General features: G+C 51.9%; 1 protein-coding gene across 1 annotated transcript in view; it reads left to right on the forward strand.

Annotated features, from left to right (window-relative positions):
• rnf43 (ring finger protein 43) overlaps positions 1-17,637 on the forward strand; it is a 67,420-nt gene that overhangs the window by 28,247 nt on the left and 21,536 nt on the right. Inside the window, exon 2 of the mRNA XM_084449687.1 lies at positions 15,531-15,644. Coding sequence (XP_084305813.1) covers positions 15,531-15,644 — 114 coding nt within the window. The remainder of the gene's footprint in view (positions 1-15,530; positions 15,645-17,637) is intronic.

The following is a 17,637-nucleotide window of genomic DNA, read 5'->3' on the forward strand; positions in this document are numbered from 1 at the left end:
GCAGGGTAGAAGACATGGAGAGGACAGGGTAGGAGACAGAACGGAGCAGGGTAGAAGACATGGAGAGGACAGGGTAGGAGACAGAACGGAGCAGGGTAGAAGACATGGAGAGGACAGGGTAGGAGACAGAACGGAGCAGGGTAGAAGACATGGAGAGGACAGGGTAGGAGACAGAACGGAGCAGGGTAGAAGACATGGAGAGGACAGGGTAGGAGACAGAACGGAGCAGGGTAGAAGACATGGAGAGGACAGGGTAGGAGACAGAACGGAGCAGGGTAGAAGACATGGAGAGGACAGGGTAGGAGACAGAAGGGAGCAGGGTAGAAGACATGGAGAGGACAGGGTAGGAGACAGAACGGAGCAGGGTAGAAGACATGGAGAGGACAGGGTAGGAGACAGAACGGAGCAGGGTAGAAGACATGGAGAGGACAGGGTAGGAGACAGAACGGAGCAGGGTAGAAGACATGGAGAGGACAGGGTAGGAGACAGAACGGAGCAGGGTAGAAGACATGGAGAGGACAGGGTAGGAGACAGAACGGAGCAGGGTAGAAGACATGGAGAGGACAGGGTAGGAGACAGAACAGAGCAGGGTAGGAGACATGGAGAGGACAGGGTAGGAGACAGAACGGAGCAGGGTAGAAGACATGGAGAGGACAGGGTAGGAGACAGAACGGAGCAGGGTAGAAGACATGGAGAGGACAGGGTAGGAGACAGAACGGAGCAGGGTAGAAGACATGGAGAGGACAGGGTAGGAGACAGAACGGAGCAGGGTAGAAGACATGGAGAGGACAGGGTAGGAGACAGAACGGAGCAGGGTAGAAGACATGGAGAGGACAGGGTAGGAGACAGAACGGAGCAGGGTAGAAGACATGGAGAGGACAGGGTAGGAGACAGAACGGAGCAGGGTAGAAGACATGGAGAGGACAGGGTAGGAGACAGAACGGAGCAGGGTAGAAGACATGGAGAGGACAGGGTAGGAGACAGAACGGAGCAGGGTAGAAGACATGGAGAGGACAGGGTAGGAGACAGAACTGAGCAGGGTAGAAAACAAAAAGACGACAGGATGGGAGTGTGATGGTTATCTCTCCAGCGTGTTGTTTCAAACATTCTGTTCGACGGGAGACGACGGTGTTTAATGTTACCTCTCAACACACAGGCGGACGTCAGTGGTTGGCGCGACGGTCAGAGGAGGTTGTTTGGACTTGTTTAAGTAAAGCATCTCATGTTGATGCTCTGCCTGTCCGTCGGCGTCTCTGTTATTCTACTATTATACAACGGCGATAAGCAGCGTTGCGTAGAAACGGGAGGGAGGTGATGACTGGTCTGAAAGGTCAGAACAAGCCGTGGTCGGTCGATATCAGATTTGACGGCGGTCTTTTCACGGTGGGGGCTGAGACCGGTGTGTGTCGGCGCGGCAACCTGTGCCACACCGCGCCGGTCCTGTGGGGAAGGGGGGCCGGCGTGCGGCCCACCCACAATGCCCGGCTTGAACGGACCCAACGAAAGAATGCAGTGTTTTTCCTCGGCTGTTATCGTTTCACTGTTTAATTTTTGTGGTTATTTACTGTGGCCGACTGAAGTCCCGCTGATCTGAGAGATTTAGTTTTCCCTCTTTCCTCCGGGTGCAGGTGTGTGTTCGCCAGACAAAGGCGATGTGTTGGCTTGTCTACAAAGGCTCCAACTTTAAAATGGATCAGGAATTTCTGGTTTCCACTTTCTGACTCCCTCCCCTTGGGAGAAAGAGAAATGCCACGAGCCAACCCCCTAACCCACCCACTGTGACAAGGAACGCTGTTCAAACGTTATCGCGGCATTGATGCTGTCGCCTCCCTTCAAATGAATATTTCTGCCTTCAAAAGTGGTACGTTCCCAAGGTAGTCTTCAACTGGTACCACACGCACATGCATGGAGAATTAGACTGTTGGACACGCATGGTAAATTAGACTGTGTTACTGAGCTGCTTGTCACAGTGCAGGGGTGCCTGGGGCTCAGGGACCAGGAACGTGACTCAGGTGACAGTTATTAGAGACCTGTAGGATTCCCAGCATTGTGGGCTCTCCGCTCGCCTCGACAGCCCTTCATGGTTCCCCTTTCATGTCATATGAGGTCGCCCCCTTTTGTCCTCAAGACCTCAACCACACTCCTGTACATGCATACACACACCTTTAAACCCCCCTTTCGCACACATTCACACACGCACGCGCACACACAAACTCACACACACAGACTCACGCATGCACGCACACACAAACGCGTGCGCGCGCACACACAGTGGCCTAGGCCTCCAGCGCTGCTGCCGAAGGAAGAGACGATCTCTTCTCAGAGGAAGTGCGGGGGGATAATGTGAGCCTGAATGTGAGTGACGGTGAGAGCGGGAGAGGTCTGGTTGCAGGAGCAGGTCTTCGTTGTGAGGATGGGCTGCGCTGTCTGTGTGAACGGGACGGTCGTACTACAGTAACAGTTGGGTTCTGTCTGTGTCGCGCACCCTAATTGTCGACTAGCAAAACACCACAGTGTCGGTCTGAACGTTACTGTAGATAACATGACATCTCATTCAGGAGCTCAAGTCAAGGCACACATTTAGATGTTTCTACTGCGTGTGAAGTAAGATCTGACCAAACCGTTTGGCGCATGTTCACCTTGACGTCGTGCTACAGCTTGTGTCGACTCGAACCTTACCCAGGAACCTGCACAGCTACAGGGCCCTCAGTCTGTAGTGTAACAGTCCCGGCCGAGTGCTGCAAACAGTGCCGGATCCCCCCGCCCCCAGAAGTAGCCTGCTGACGTTTATGTGCGCTAGCACGCTAGCGCTAGCAGGCAGTTAGACAGGCGGAGATGACATTGAGGACGTGCCAACTCCGGAGTGACAGGTGTCTAGAGCCCGAGGGCAGGGCAGCCCCCGCGAGCGGCAATATTGGAAAACAAGGGGGCGCGGGCGATAAATCTGGCCTTAAAAGACGAGGCAAGGACGGAGAGGGGAATGTGGCGGGCGCCGAGCCAGGAGGAAGGAGCAGCGCTGTGGAGGCCGGCCTTTTGAAGAGCAGAGAATGAAATAAATACACCAGCGGCAGGAAATGACTTAAGGAGCCCCCTGGAACTCTCCCTGGACTGGTTTTGTCATCTGTCGGAAGCCAGAAAATACGGGATCGGAGGGGGCTGGTGGCGAGCGAACCTCCCGCTGATGCCATGCCGAAGCGTCCCCTTCTCTGAGGACACTCTGTGATCTAGGATTCAGAATGTCTTGTTTACAGGGACGCGCAGCCAATGGGAGAAAGGGAGAGAGAGAGAGAAAAAAAAGGCTGAAAACATGGTCACTGTCTGAGTGTGATTGAGAGGCTGCTCTCCCCCTCTGCCAGGAATCTTCCCGCAAACAGCAGCTTGTTGTCTCCGTTCCCAGAGCATCTGTCCAGGTTTGGAGCAGAGTTCACAGCATACCTGGAGAGACTCTGCTGCTGGAGGCTTGTGGCTGTCTGAGGCAGTCTCTCTCTCTCTCTCTCTCTCTCTCTCTCTCTCTCTCTCTCTCTCCCTTTTCGCAGACAGAGGGTGGTGGTGCCTACTTGTGGCATGGCCAGTCCTGTAAATCACAGACTGTCTCAGCTGGAGAGATGCACCAAAGAGCCCAGGCAAACCAGAACCCTGTTATGCACCCCAAGTACCATTTAAAGACATAAAGCGTGATATCAGAGTACGATACAGCAGGGATGACGGGGACCGGTTCTGTGTTCCACGTCTGGCCGCTGGACTCCTCGGCTTTCATCTCCCTTAGAACCTCTCTGACTAGAGGGAGAACAACTCAAATCCTCCAGGACATGACAGAATGTATCGTCTCTGCGGCTCGGCTCGACCGCAACCATCGTCTCTCGCGTTTTGTCGTCCGAGTAGGCAGAGTGAGCAGGCCTGGAGGATGGCTCAACATATTTCTCCCTTCTGTAATTATGCCCCAAATATATTTTAATGGGGAACGATGTCGAAATAAATGTCATTTGCACGCGGCCATTTTGTTCTTTTGTGCCTTTTGAGGATATTTTCGACGTGGGCTGTGCTCCCTTGTCCTCTTAAACAGGCTTTTCCACTGGCGCCCAGAGAGGCGAACAGACAAGGGAGTATGTTACTGCTCTGCCCTGGGCTTGATTCATCCCGACTGAGCCGCCCGCTGCTGACGTTCAAAGACGCCCTGACTCTCTTCCTCCTGAGGTGGCACTCGACTGTGAAAATACAAGCCCTCCTGCAGCTGGTGTGTGTCCAATACTTATACAGCAGCCTCAGGTCAACTCTGTACTCTGGGTGTGTGTGGGTGTGTGCATCGTGCATTTGTGTGCGTTTGTGTGCGTTTGTGTAGGAGTTATGTATAGGTTTTTACGTATACAATTTAGACTAGGATTTTCTCTGCGTCTGTCTGTGTTGACGGGGTCGTACGGTCTGTTCGTGGTGGAGGTAGATGATATGACAGAAGAGCGCCGGCAGTCATACTTTTTGTTTGCCGCTCTATCTTTGGGCTTAAAGGCTTCCATGATTTGACATAATCACTGTTATTGGGCCATTTAGCGGGTCTGGGTGTTGGAGGATCCTCTAATCCTGGCTTCAATTAAACCGTCTCTGCCGGGAGAATAGCTGTGATTTAGGGCCGGGCCCGTCGTCAGTTTATACATCGCTCGCACGCGCACGCTCGCGCGGCGATACGGTACGGCCGTCTCAGACGGCGGTGTTCCACCGAGAGTGGGGAGCCGTGTTTACCTGCCCACCCCGGCGCGGTCCTCAACCGCCCGACTCAGACAGAGGGGCAGAGACTCCGGCTCCTGGGTGTCTACCGTCTACAGCGGAGACATTCTTACCCTGATATCACTGCCCTGCGCCCCAACAAAGATGTTGAAAGGCCATATTGAAACAAGGCCGGGAGGAGGGGGAGTGAAGCAGAGAGGGAGTTGGGGGCGGGGGGGGAGGGTGTTGAGGGGGGGGGGGGTAGATGGAATTGCCTCATAAATCCGCTGTCGTCAGTGGGCCGGAAGCCGCTGTGTATCCTTTGCGTAGAGGGAGAGCAGGTGTTAGCTGTGCTTCTGTGTGTGTGTGTGTGTGTGTGTGTGTGTGTGTGTGTGTGTGTGTGTGTGTGTGTGTGTGTGTGTGTGTGTGTGTGTGTGTGTGTGTGTGTGTGTGTGTGTGTGTGTGTGCGTGTGTGTGTGTGTGCGTGCGTGCGTGTGTGTGTGCGTGTACGGGGTCAGCGCTAGCTGTAGAGAACGCTGCTGTGGGGATAATATTAGTAGAGCATACGGTAGATGAGAGAGACAGTACATCCTCAGACATTGTTTATGTTTTGGGGGGAGGGTTATTTTCCTGCCCTAATCTGCGCAGCTAGCAACTGTTAAATAAAGGGTTTCGTTTCTTGTTGCCGTCTCCCGTTGTCTCCCTTTTTTGTCCGCCTATCTCCGCCGATCACGGAGGCGATAAGGAGGGGGGGGGGGGGGGGTTGAAGGGGTCGGGGTAGGGGGGGGGGGGGGATCAGTGACTTCAAAGCGGCGAGGCAGCATTCTCCCGGCCCGGGCTGTTTACACTGCTCAGGGGAGTCTGCATTCCTGCCTCTCATTTTTCCACGGCATTCCAAGAGGAGCTCCGTGCTCCTGGCTGTGTGCCGAAGGCTCAGCGACGTTACTCCCCCCCCCCCCCCCCCCCCTCTCCTCCCTCTCCCCTCGCCCCCGCCCTCCCACCCCCCCCTCCCTCGCCGCCGCCATTAAAACGAGACGGGGGCCAGCGCTCTCTGAGCACGGAGCGCACACAACACCCTCGGCGGGGCGCCACTGGGAGGGAGTAGAGGGAGGGGGGAGTCACATGCACAAGAGCGCCGCAGGAGCCCCCCGCTGAGGGTTCAGCCTGGGTCCCGTCCTCCTCCTCCTCCTCCTCCCCTCCTCCCTATCCTCCCATCGGCTTGTCTCTGGAACGGTGGATATTCTCAGCCTGACTTTAGAGCAGGCGTTGATTAGGACGAGTTGTGACAGCACTTAATCTCATCTTGACAGACGCATCGCAAGAGTGTGAGTGTGCGTACCTGGAGGGGAGCACCTCGGCTAGTGTGGACTGGACCAGCTCTTGTCCTCATGAAAGAAATTGCTCAATTTGTTTCTGGTCTTGCAGGCATGTTGAAGAAAAAAAAAAGCTTGATCATTCTGTTTTAATTCTTTTGAGAGGAATCTCGCCATTTAATGTTGTGAAAATAACAATTACGCTGCCAATCACAAGTTGTTTTCGGAGCCCCTCCCACACCAGAGATGCTCCCGGCTGATTGGTTTGTGTGTATTTACTGTAGTGTTGTCAAAGACGTCGTCCGAAGCCTGTCCAATGGAGAAAGATCAACAAAAACAAAGCCGACCTTCATTTGGGCTCTTTTTAATTACCCTCCCTGCATTTCATGACTCCATTTCTCCTCCGCTGACCGGGCGGGTGATTATGGGTTTCCCTTTGGAGAGCTGGGATGAAGGGGGACCTTGAATCAGGGAGAGGGAGAGGCCGATGGAGAGAGACCATTCGCTGGGGAAGACGTCAGCGTCTCGGCCCAGTTTGATGTATTTCACTCCCACATGTTCCTCCTCCCTCGTTAGCTTCTCTAAGCATGTCCCCACTAATAAGGGATGGGGCATTCCCAGTGGCAACATTGCTATTAGCTACTACACTGTAGAACTGTACACTGCCCAGTGCCCATCGACCTACTACAGCATACAACTCCTTTTATAAGATGGGTGGAATGGGACCTAGAGAGGGAAATTGAATAATTTGGGGATGACACGTTTTTAGATGCCGTGTGTTGCGATGAGGGTTTGCGAGCTGTGGTGCAAATATGTCCACCCTATAGTAACCTGATCTGCAGCAGCATTCCACATTAGGCCCGAGTCCCCAAACAGTCTCCCCAACGCACGTGAAACCCCCCGACCTGACCTGCCTCTGGGATGGGTGTGAGCTGCAGGGGACAGGGGGACACTGACGTCAGTCGCAAGGCGTCTGCGCTCACACCCACTCCCTCGATGGCGGTTTAACACAAAGCTGGCCTATTGTGACTAAACGGCGTGTTTGGCGCCTGCTCCACCAAAAGTGTGTGTGTGTGTATTTGTGTGTTTGTGTGTTTGCAAGCGAGCAGATTCTCCACCTCAGGTGCCGAGTTTCCGGCCATCCCTTTTCTTTTCCCTTTCACATGGCCGTGTGAAAAGAAAAGACCAGAGAAATTCCAGAGGGCGCGAAACACACACACACACACACACACACACACACACACATACACACGGCAGAGCGGCGCTCAGTTTCTGTCTGGTCCGGGGTTAGGGCTTGGAGCTTTATGGGTTTGACTGGAAGAGCGGTCAGCGAGGAGGAGAAAGAGGAAGGTCAGAAAAGCGTTCCAGCGCACTTACGACAAGGAACTCTGACCTGTCCCAAGGGAACCAAAAAAATGTTTTAGAGGGAAGAGGAAAATGAGTGTTTTTTTTTTGTGAAAGTACCTCATCTTCGAAATGAAATGGGGTTATTAAAAACACGCCGGACAGCCCCTCATCTTTGTATTTTATGTGGATGTGTGTAAAAAAGGCACCTGTCTCTCGTTAAAGGGAAGCATATTGAAACCCTGCTCTTCGGTGTCATCCGCCTGGCTGTCTTCAGAGGGGGGAGGCGTTCCAGGTTTGACTCAGGCCGACACGGTAGCCCTTTCAGGCCCGCGGTCTCTCCGGCCTACGCTTACGCCCAGACCTCCCCCCCCCCCCCCCCGATCTGGGGTCAGCTCTTCTCACTCTGGTCTCAGCCTGGGATATAACGACCCGGACGATGGAACCGGGATCTCTAGGTGCACGCCGCGCCTCTCCTCATCCTGGGGGGGGGGGGGGGGGGGTGGAGCGAGCGGCGCAGGCTCGGTCACGGCACGTTGGCGCATGGGCGCCTGGTGAGATGTGGCCGGTGGTTTGGGCTTTTTAGGGGAGAGGAGGTGACACGGCGCTGGAGATGAAGAGAGCTCCAAAGACGAAGGCTGTTCCTCAGATCCACCCAGCCCAGAGCAGCAACATTTTCCATATGTTTCTCCTGCTCCCACTCCTTCCCTCCATCCCTCCATCCCTCCTTCCCACCATCCCTCCCCTCGACCTCCTCTTTTCTCCGGCCTCTTCCAACTTGCGTTTTTTTTTAATGGGTCTTACGATTTAGAGGAGGGGCCGCATTCCCCCCTCTGGCCCTGACATCTTTTCGGGAAGACCCGCCCCTAGCCCCTCGACCAATCACACAGGGAGGGAGCGACGGTGATTGACACCCAGAGATGAGCATTGTCACCGAGAGAGTGATGTATTGGAACCTGAGAGGGGGTTCGGAGCAGCGGGCAGGACAGAGGAGAGCGGAGAGGAAAGCAAGAGGAAGCCTGGAGGACTGTGTGTGTGTGTGTGTGTGTGTGTGTGTGTGTGTGTGTGTGTGTGTGTGTGTGTGTGTGTGTGTGTGTGTGTGTGTGTGTGTGCGTGTGCGTGTGCGTGTGTGTGTGAATGTGGCCCCTTTGTCTATGGGAAGAGGAATCACTGCAACGTTAACACACACCCATGGGTTGCTGAGCTTGTGACTTGTGTTGATAGGGAAGCTCTGTGTTTATGTTAACCTAACCTAGAGCTTTGAAATGGATAGCCTGGCTTTGGCCTGAGGCCTGATGGAGCAGAGTGTGTGTGTGTGTGTGTGTGTGTGTGGTATGGGGGCGTGGTACTGAACCTGTGGGAAAAACTATTGGCCTGCTGTACCCTCTCCATAGAATGGCCATTTTGCTGTGTCATTCGTTTCTTGCTTCCTGTGACAGTGGGCACTAGTGTACAGTGTGTTTTACGGTTAACCTCCACAACGACAGACAGACAGACAGATAGAGTAGTATTGATATATAGATCAATGTCTATAAGCTCAAGCTGTACTATAGTGCAATACCTACAGTACAGTGTCAGTCAAATCAAATAAGAGCATGTCCATGCTAATAAATAATAAATGAACCGTAAACTATCCTGTCCAAGACAAAAGTCTGGGCACCAAAGACGAACCATCTTAGCTCCTTCCCCGCTGGCTCAGGTCCATGTCCAGCCAGTAAGGGGACGCGTTGCTCCTTCCCCGCTGGTTCAGGTCCATGTCCAGCCAGTAAGGGGACGCGCTGACCAGCCTGATAGCAGCCGGTAGGGGGGGATCTGCCGAGGCAGGATCTACGCATGACCTTTGAACTTGCCCCAATTTCACCCTCCAAGTGAAGCTCTGAATGGGGTGTTGTGGTGTCGTAAATGAATTTATCACACATATCCTCCGTATGATATGCCCTTAATGAACATTAAGGGGGGAAATTGTTCTGCTTTCATCTCACAAGTGTGTTGATAATCTGCATCATGAGCCCTCACTTTAGGTCGTTCACTGTGAGCTGCTGCGTCTCGGCCGATCATTACTGGTGAGGAGGTGTCGGGGATGAATGCTGTCGGCAAATAAATAGATCCACTCTGTGATGTGTGCTGATAGGGTCTGGTGCCTGGTCATGGGTGAGAATCTCAAAGAACTCCCTGAGGAACATTTCTAGACAACTGCGAACGTGTGATCTTAGAATAATGGGCACTGTCAGACTCCTCTTTTTGCATTCTGAGTGTCTTGAGGTGTGTGTGTCTGTGGGCGTGTGTGTGTGTGTGTGTGTGTGTGTGTGTGTCTATCTCTGTCTGTCTGTCTCTGTCTCTGTCTCTGTCTCTGTCTGTCTGTCTGTCTGTCTGTGTGTCTCTCTCTCTCTCTCTCTCTCTCTCTCTCTCTCTCTCTCTCTCTCTCTCTCTCTCTCTCTCTCTCTCTCTCTCTCTCTCTGTATGTGTGTGTGTTTGTGTTGCCCCACTTTCAGCTATGGAGGCAGGCAGGTCATTGGTGCAGTAATGCGTGTCCCTGTGACCGCCCTCGTAGCCCCTCTCTCTGCAGATCCCTGGCTGTGCCGGCTACTGTAAAACTGCACACCCTGCTGGCCTCTCAGAGCAAACGCACCTACCCACCGAAGTTACAGGGAGCTCTGGAATAATGCTTTTGAGTGCTGCTTTTCTCTGCCCCGTCAGGTTAATACACACAATAAAAACTAAGGAATCAAGCCGAATAAGGACTACGGTCGTCTTACTAGAGACTCGCTTGACAAGTATCCCCGGGAATACACTCACCTTGCTGTTGATGCATAAAGTCATTAGCCCCGCCCCCAAACCCCCAGTCAAGGCTCCAGTTTGAAAATGAAGCTTCACCTCGTAGAACTGCAACACGTGATCCTCGCCATGCAGGGTGTCTCTGCTCCAGCCTCCATTCTGTGACCCTCCTTCCTGCGCCCAGAATTCTTTCTTCTCTCTCTCTAATCCCTTCCTTAGAGCGCAGAGACAGTCTGACTGGCCGAGCTCATTCACTCAGGAGTTGGGGGTGGGGGGGGCGGGGGCGTTTGGGGGGGGGGCGCTCATACTTTTAAGAAAGCGCCCTGGCAGATTCAGGGGCTGGTGGTAATTATTCCGGCCTCATTATGGTATTGTGTTTCCCCCCGAGTCATTCTCTGTGGTAACGGTTACTGGATCTGGGGCTGACACTGTCAATAAAGCGAGGGGAAATCTGACGCGCCTCTTGTTTTGACAGGACTAAAGCGGTAATGCCTCCTGCTCCTTCGCATTTGTAGAGGCGAGGGCCACGGAGACCCACTTTTCCAGATGCTTCTGCAGAAAGTGTCTCTTTTCACTGACTCCCTGACCTCAGAAAACTGCAGGAACCCTTCAAACCCAGGGTTAATGTTATGGCTGGTCCACTTTTCATTTGTTAGTTAAAGGGTACATAAAGGGTAAATTATTTAATTTCTTTTAGCATGTTGGCCTTCAATAAAAGGTACATGGTACATGAGATATATGTTGAATGCGTTTGGTCTCGATGATGAATAGAATAGATGATGATGGTGGTGGTGGTGGTGGTAATGATGATGATGATGGATTGGAGCAGAGGGCAGTCCCAGGCATGAGTGGAGCCAGCTCTGTGTGATTATTGGTCCACGCTGTGGAGGGATCTGACATTTGAAAAGGGATCACCTCCCCTCGGTGCCCCCTTCAACTAACCCCGAGTTTAAGCTGCACCCTGCACAGTGTTGAGTTACAACCCCTGCAGGCTCCCTGCTCTCTCTCTCTCTCTCTCTCTCTCTCTCTCTCTCGCACACACACACACACACACACACACACACACACACGCACACACAGACCCACACACGCACACACTGAAAGACATACCCATGGACACAGTCACTTTCTCTCTCACACACTGCTAGCCTAATGATAAGCGGTCATATCAAACCAGCAGGCTAACCCATCTGTCCCCCACCCGCTCTATTGTTGACACAGAGCTCTGCCGGGGACAGGAAGTTCAGGCGGTTCTGAGGAAGTGTTGGCGTTTGAACTTTGTCTAATCACCTCAGATTCTCTATGCTTGTGTCTCTGAGCCAAAGCTGGCCAGAGAGACGGACTGGCCTCAGACCAACCCTCTGCTACTCCACTACTTCTGTCCTCCTCCCTTCCCCCTCTCCACTCAGAAGATTAGGACCCTTTTATCCAGCCTCTGGTTTTGTGTGTGTGTGTGTGTGTGTGTGTGTGTGTGTGTTAGAGGCCCAGGTGTGTGTTTGATGGTGGAGTCTGGCCCTGCAGCCGGGCCTGTTTGGACCAGGCTCAGAGTGAGAAACGGGGGGAGATAGAGGGGGGAGGGAGAGAGAGAGAGAGAGAGAGAGTAAACACTTCCATCTGATTGGGAAGCCCAGCTGTGAGGGGCAGAGGCATTCTATCGACTGGCTTCACTGGAAAACTGGATCAGAACTCAACAACACAGGAGGGGTCGGAGCGGTGTCATATTTAGCCTGTGTGGTGCTGAAGGCTGGGTCAATAGAATTCTCTTCCTTGACGTACGCTAAAAGGCTGCCCCCCCCTCCCCCCCCCCCTACCCACGCCCTGGTTTTATATGATAAATAGCTACATACTCCAGATATCGTTCTTTCATCTCCCAACCAACTGATCGGCTTACTTTTGACGTTTTAAGATTCTGCGTCGTATTTCTTCAGGCGAGTGAGAGCCCTTAAAGTTAAGTGGGATGGTAATTGAAGGGTAGAGGCTGGTGAAAGGTGAGTTCTTCTTGGTTCCCCCCCTTTAACACTTTAAAACTGGCATAACTGCCTGGGCCCAGATCCTTCCTGGCAGCACATGAACAAGAAAGCTCTCCAGCCGATCATTGGCAGATGAAAAAAGGAGACCCACAGGGCAAAGAGAGGGAAAAATTATTGACTTCTCACCACAGCTACTATTTATTTTCCTTTTTTTCTGCTCGTCTTGTTTGTTTTTGAGGCTGTTAGATTCTTCCCTTGGAGTATTTTGGGGGGCAGAGTTTGATTGAGCTGAGGAGGAATGCCTTTAATCGTGGCTACAAAGGAATTGAAGGACATCTTCCCCAGCCTCTTACACAGATATAGACGGAGGAGTGACCATTGTTAACAGACTAGAGGGAACTGTTTGTGCGCTCTGTGGTTTCCAGTCCCTGTGAAATGGAGACTCAGTGATTTTGGTTCCCAGGCCCCCGTTTTCTCAGGCCTGTACAAAAACCAAATGAAGACGTTCCCGTCTGTGTTGCCGTTTATAGTCAAACACTAGTCTGCTGCTAACCGGCAGACGTTACAAATAGTGGCATATGGACAATGTTCACAGCCTTTTGATTGAAAGTAGAGTTGGCATATCTATAAAAGAAGATAATTCCTAGTTCTTGTAAACAAAACTGTCACATACAAGGTTGTCAGCGGCTGAGCATCCAGTGCCTCTCTGTCTGTCAGAGAATCAGATCAGAGAAGCCACTTATTGAGTCTTTTTTTACATTATCATTAATAGCTGGATAGTTCATTATTCTAACAAGTCAAGGCGACACTGTTTATATGACAGCATCAGAATCATAGCACAGTAAAAAAGAAGCCAAGCACAAAAAAAATCTGTTTAGAAGTCAGAATAAGGACATTTCTACATTTACCCCAAAACCTATAGCATGACAGGGTGTGGTAATGGCGTCAGTGGGTAGTTGTGTCATTATCTTTTTATTTTTCAACTTCCTTTTTCTTTGTTCAAGGCCAAGTTCCGTCGTGGGCCTCTAATTTTGGCCTAGTAAACGTGGATTGGTAAAGCAGCTGGCAGCGCGGCGTGCAGGCCAGGCCAGGGGCTCACCTCGCCTACTCCACAGGCCTCTCAAACTGGGCCCAGTCCTACAGCCCACTGGAGGCTCTCGCCATGGCCTGAGCATGATGTGATAGCATTAGCTTAGCATCATTCTCACTCTCAGATATTACAGCTTCATAGCTTTACCTTTTCTCCATCTGTCCTGAGCTGAAGGGACAGGCTAGGACAGGGACGAATATGCAACAGACGTGTGTGTGTGTGTGTGTGTGTGTGTGTGTGTGTGTGTGTGTGTGTGTGTGTGTGTGTGTGTGGTGAGAGCAGACAGTCCCCTTAAACCATAACAAGCTCCCCACTCTCTGTAAATACATACGCAATGTGCAGTCCGAAGGAACGGGGACACGTGACCCTGAAGTTCTGCTTTCAGTTTGTTGTGGGGACACGGCATCGGACTGGAATGCAAAAAGTTGTTTGGGAAGTGAGTCCAGTCCCTGTGCAGATGTTTTTGGCCCGCACGAGTACATGTAGTTCTTTAACCATCGATGGTGTTGTTGTTGTTGTTGTTGTTGTTATAGTTGTGTTGCCAACACTCTATAGTCCATACTATCATATTAATCATTTGTGGCACGTGGATGTTCAGTGACCTCCTTCATAAACGGGAGCTCCATCCATGCGTGAGGTGGTTGACTGGGGATGTTTTCCCCTCTTTCTCTTTCTCTCTCTCTCTCTCTCTCTCTGTCTCTGTCTCTGTCTCTCTATCTCTCTCTCTCTCTCTCTCTCTCTCTCTCTCTCTCTCTGATGGACACGCACCAGCCCTGCGTGAGGCATGACGTCAGTCCCCCTCGGCCGGGGTGCCAGCTGTTGATGTCACCCCTGGGTCTTTTTCATTTAGGGATTTCCGCTGGGTGAGATGAGGGGGAGTCCCATGACCTCAGCCCGCAGCCACATGAAGAGACCAGAGGACTGGGCCGGGCCCGGGGGACTGGGACAGGCAGGGTGGGACCACCCTGCCGGGGCGTGGGGGCGAGGGGGCGTGGGGGCGAGGGCAGCAGAAAGTTTGGGTGCTGCCGAGTGACTTACGGGTCGTAATGAAGCCTAATGTATGAGTCTCTTCTCACACGGCGACACCCCTGCTCCTCTTCCCCTTGGCGATGTTGTGGAGTCGGTGTCGTGTGGTGGTGTCGTGTCGTGGCGTGTGGGAGTGCTCTATCCTTGCCTGACTGCCTTTGACTGGCAAACATGGCTGCCAGCCCTCCTTTGAGCTCTTAATTACAGTCTTTCAGGATCTCTCCCCCCATGTCAGAGTGGATCAAATATTCCGACCAACTCTCTTTCCTCAGTCCTCAAGGAAAGGAGGAGCCGCAGCACATCACAGACTCCCATGCAAGTACACAATCATGTAGTTGATTGTGTACTTAAGGCCCTGTTTCGCTATATACTGTATACATATTATAGATACATAGATTATACAGTATGTCTATATGCCCAGGCAGAGAGGGAACTCAAGGCCTCAGCATCAGTCCTGTCCACGGCAGTCAGCATGCGTTTGGTGGTAGAGTTTTTACAGCCCATTGTTCTCTGATGACACGAGGCCCTGTCATGCTGTTAGGACCTTTCCCTGTTAGGACCTTTCTCAGTTAGGACCTTTCTCAGTTAGGACCTTTCCCAGTTAGGACCTTTCCCAGTTAGGACCTTTCTCAGTTAGGACCTTTCCCAGTTAGGACCTTTCTCAGTTAGGACCTTTCCCAGTTAGGACCTTTCTCAGTTAGGACCTTTCCCAGTTAGGACCTTTCCCAGTTAGGACCTTTCCCAGTTAGGACCTTTCTCAGTTAGGACCTTTCCCAGTTAGGACCTTTCTCAGTTAGGACCTTTCCCAGTTAGGACCTTTCTCAGTTAGGACCTTTCCCAGTTAGGACCTTTCTCAGTTAGGACCTTTCCCAGTTAGGACCTTTCCCAGTTAGGACCTTTCTCAGTTAGGACCTTTCCCATAGATTTATTTTTTATAGTCTTCGATAAGGAGATTATTAGTCAAATCTGCACCCACATGTAGAGGAAGTGTGCGGTATATCAATCATGCACCATCAATATGGATAGACTACTAGAGTCCTGTCGCTATGTACATTTTTTCTTATTTTTGGTGCACAACACAAAATATTTCCTGTTGGTTATTGTCTCATTCACTCTGCTCTCACAGTTGGTATTTTGATGTGAATGGGTTATACCTTAACCTAGTGATCCTGCATGCTATTTCAGCTTCAACCATAAACGTACATGTGTCCTCAGCTCATCGGATTAATACATGTATTAATGTATAAGAATTGTACAAGTTATTCGGTGTCCAAGCTAGCTAACGAACTGACTGCCTCTCTCTCCTGTCTCCAGTCCCACCCTTTGTCCCTGTGCAACGCCAGCGAGGATGAGAGGCAAGAGAGCGACTTCATCACCATCGTCAAGCTGGAGCGCAAGGTGCCGCGCTGTCTGCCTCTCATGGACAAGGTAAGAGTGCTGTCATGCAGACACGCGCACAGTCACAGATACTTGGTGGCTCTGCCTTTTTTGTCATACCAATATTGCTTGGAACTTGAAAAATGGCCCCCATGTCCATTTGGATTGAGATTGGGCCAGATAACCAGATAACCCCTTGGCCTGCTCTCTGGCACGCCACCCTCTTCATGGAGGAGGGCTTAGAGAGGAATTGTTGGCAGATCTTTAATGTGGTAGCAAGGATGCTAGCTTTGGCTGTGATCTTCCAGGAACGAGGGGGCTGGCCTGGCAGGGGTCACTCTCCTGCTATGTGGCTGTGGCACAGAGCCCCTGGTTCCTGGCACTCGATGTGAGACCAGGGGGCCCCAGCTGTCCCTGTTCATCACCCTGGCCAGACAGTTGCTGCTCCCTGTCTCAGCCTCCCCAGGTCCAGGACAGATGTTGCTCCAGAGGCAGGGCCCCTGAACCCAGCTTTCATGCCCCCAGACAGAGATGACCCAGGCAGGGCCCCTGAACCCAGCGTTCATGCCCCCAGACAGAGGTGACCCAGGCAGGGCCCCTGAACCCAGTACTAGCTCCCCAGACAGAGGTGACCCAGGCAGGGCCCCTGAACCCAGTACTAGCTCCCCAGACAGAGGTGACCCAGGCAGGGCCCCTGAACCCAGTACTAGCTCCCCAGACAGAGGTGACCCAGGCAGGGCCCCTGAACCCAGTACTAGCTCCCCAGACAGAGGTGACCCATATCCCCCATGTACTGTACTTAGGCAATGAAGCACAGAGTGACTAATGGATAGTGACTTGTGAGGATTACGCTGATGTGGATTCTATTTGTCTTTTAGACTGAAACATCCTACCATATCCTACTTGAAAACTACTTTTCCACCCCTACATTCCTCTGCTTCCCACTGCTGTTCCTATTCTGGGAACTGAGTGCTATGCACGGGGATAGCTGTGTCACTCTAGCCCGACTCCAAACAACTCTGATTAAAGCCCTAATGGCAACACTGTGTTGTCCCTTAAACACAACACGGTTTTGCCCTCATGCAAAAGCGCCCTTGAACAAAGGCTTTTGCTGTGGCAGACTCCCTCCCTCCTAGCTGATAGGCTCTGGGATCAGATCATCTGTCTTGTTGTTTGGCTAAGTCTGGAAAGTATGTGTTGCTATAAACTCCACTCCAGCCACCTGCATCCGTGTTTCCTTTGTGAGATTGAAAGTGTTTGGGTTTTTGGCAGATTTAGTAGGATTCTTGCATCTCGTTTACAGTATGTGTACTTCAGTAAGTATGACTGAAATGTTGTGGATGTGCGGCCCTGGTCCAGGTTTGGCCAGCATCTGCCTCATGTTCCAGATCAGCTTGTTTACAGTGTAGGCCTCCCACAGATCTATAGATACCCAGAAAGCCACAGAGGCCTCATGTTGCACCACACACCGCTCAGAATAGACCTTTAAGCAAACAAAGTGAAGCTCAAACCTTGGGGGATAAGGTTTCATTGTTGCTCCTTGTTTTTATTTGGTTTTCCAAGATTCCTATCCCTGGCGACATCGCACACTCCGGGGATGTGCCAGATTCCTTTCCTGATTTGTGGTGACTTTTCACTCAGATGTCCTCGAACAGTCTTCTTCTCTGCCCAGAGTTCACAGTTCTTCCGAGAGGCTTTGAAGGCCGGGGCTGAGGAGATGCCAGACGTCTCATTACAATCAGACTTTATCTCTTAAGGACTAGGTTCTGTAGTAAACATCACTCACTCTGAACCACAGGGCACAAATAGCATAGTGTTGGGCTGCACAGTCCCTCTCATCCTCATCCATGTTTTGCCCAAGATGTTCTCGGTAGGAAGTTGGACTCTGGGGCTGTGACTGAGGCATGCCATCACTCTCTCCTGATACACCGGGTGCAAACCACTCTATACGACCCGGATTCAATACTACAGTCGTGCACCTATTTGCACGGGGAACGCTCTCTCCATGCAAACGCTTGAGTCATGTTTGCTCTGGAAGCGTTAC

The sequence above is a fragment of the Borostomias antarcticus genome (genome assembly GCF_949987555.1).
Source record: "Borostomias antarcticus genome assembly, chromosome: 15".
Taxonomy (NCBI): Eukaryota; Metazoa; Chordata; class Actinopteri; order Stomiiformes; family Stomiidae; genus Borostomias; species Borostomias antarcticus.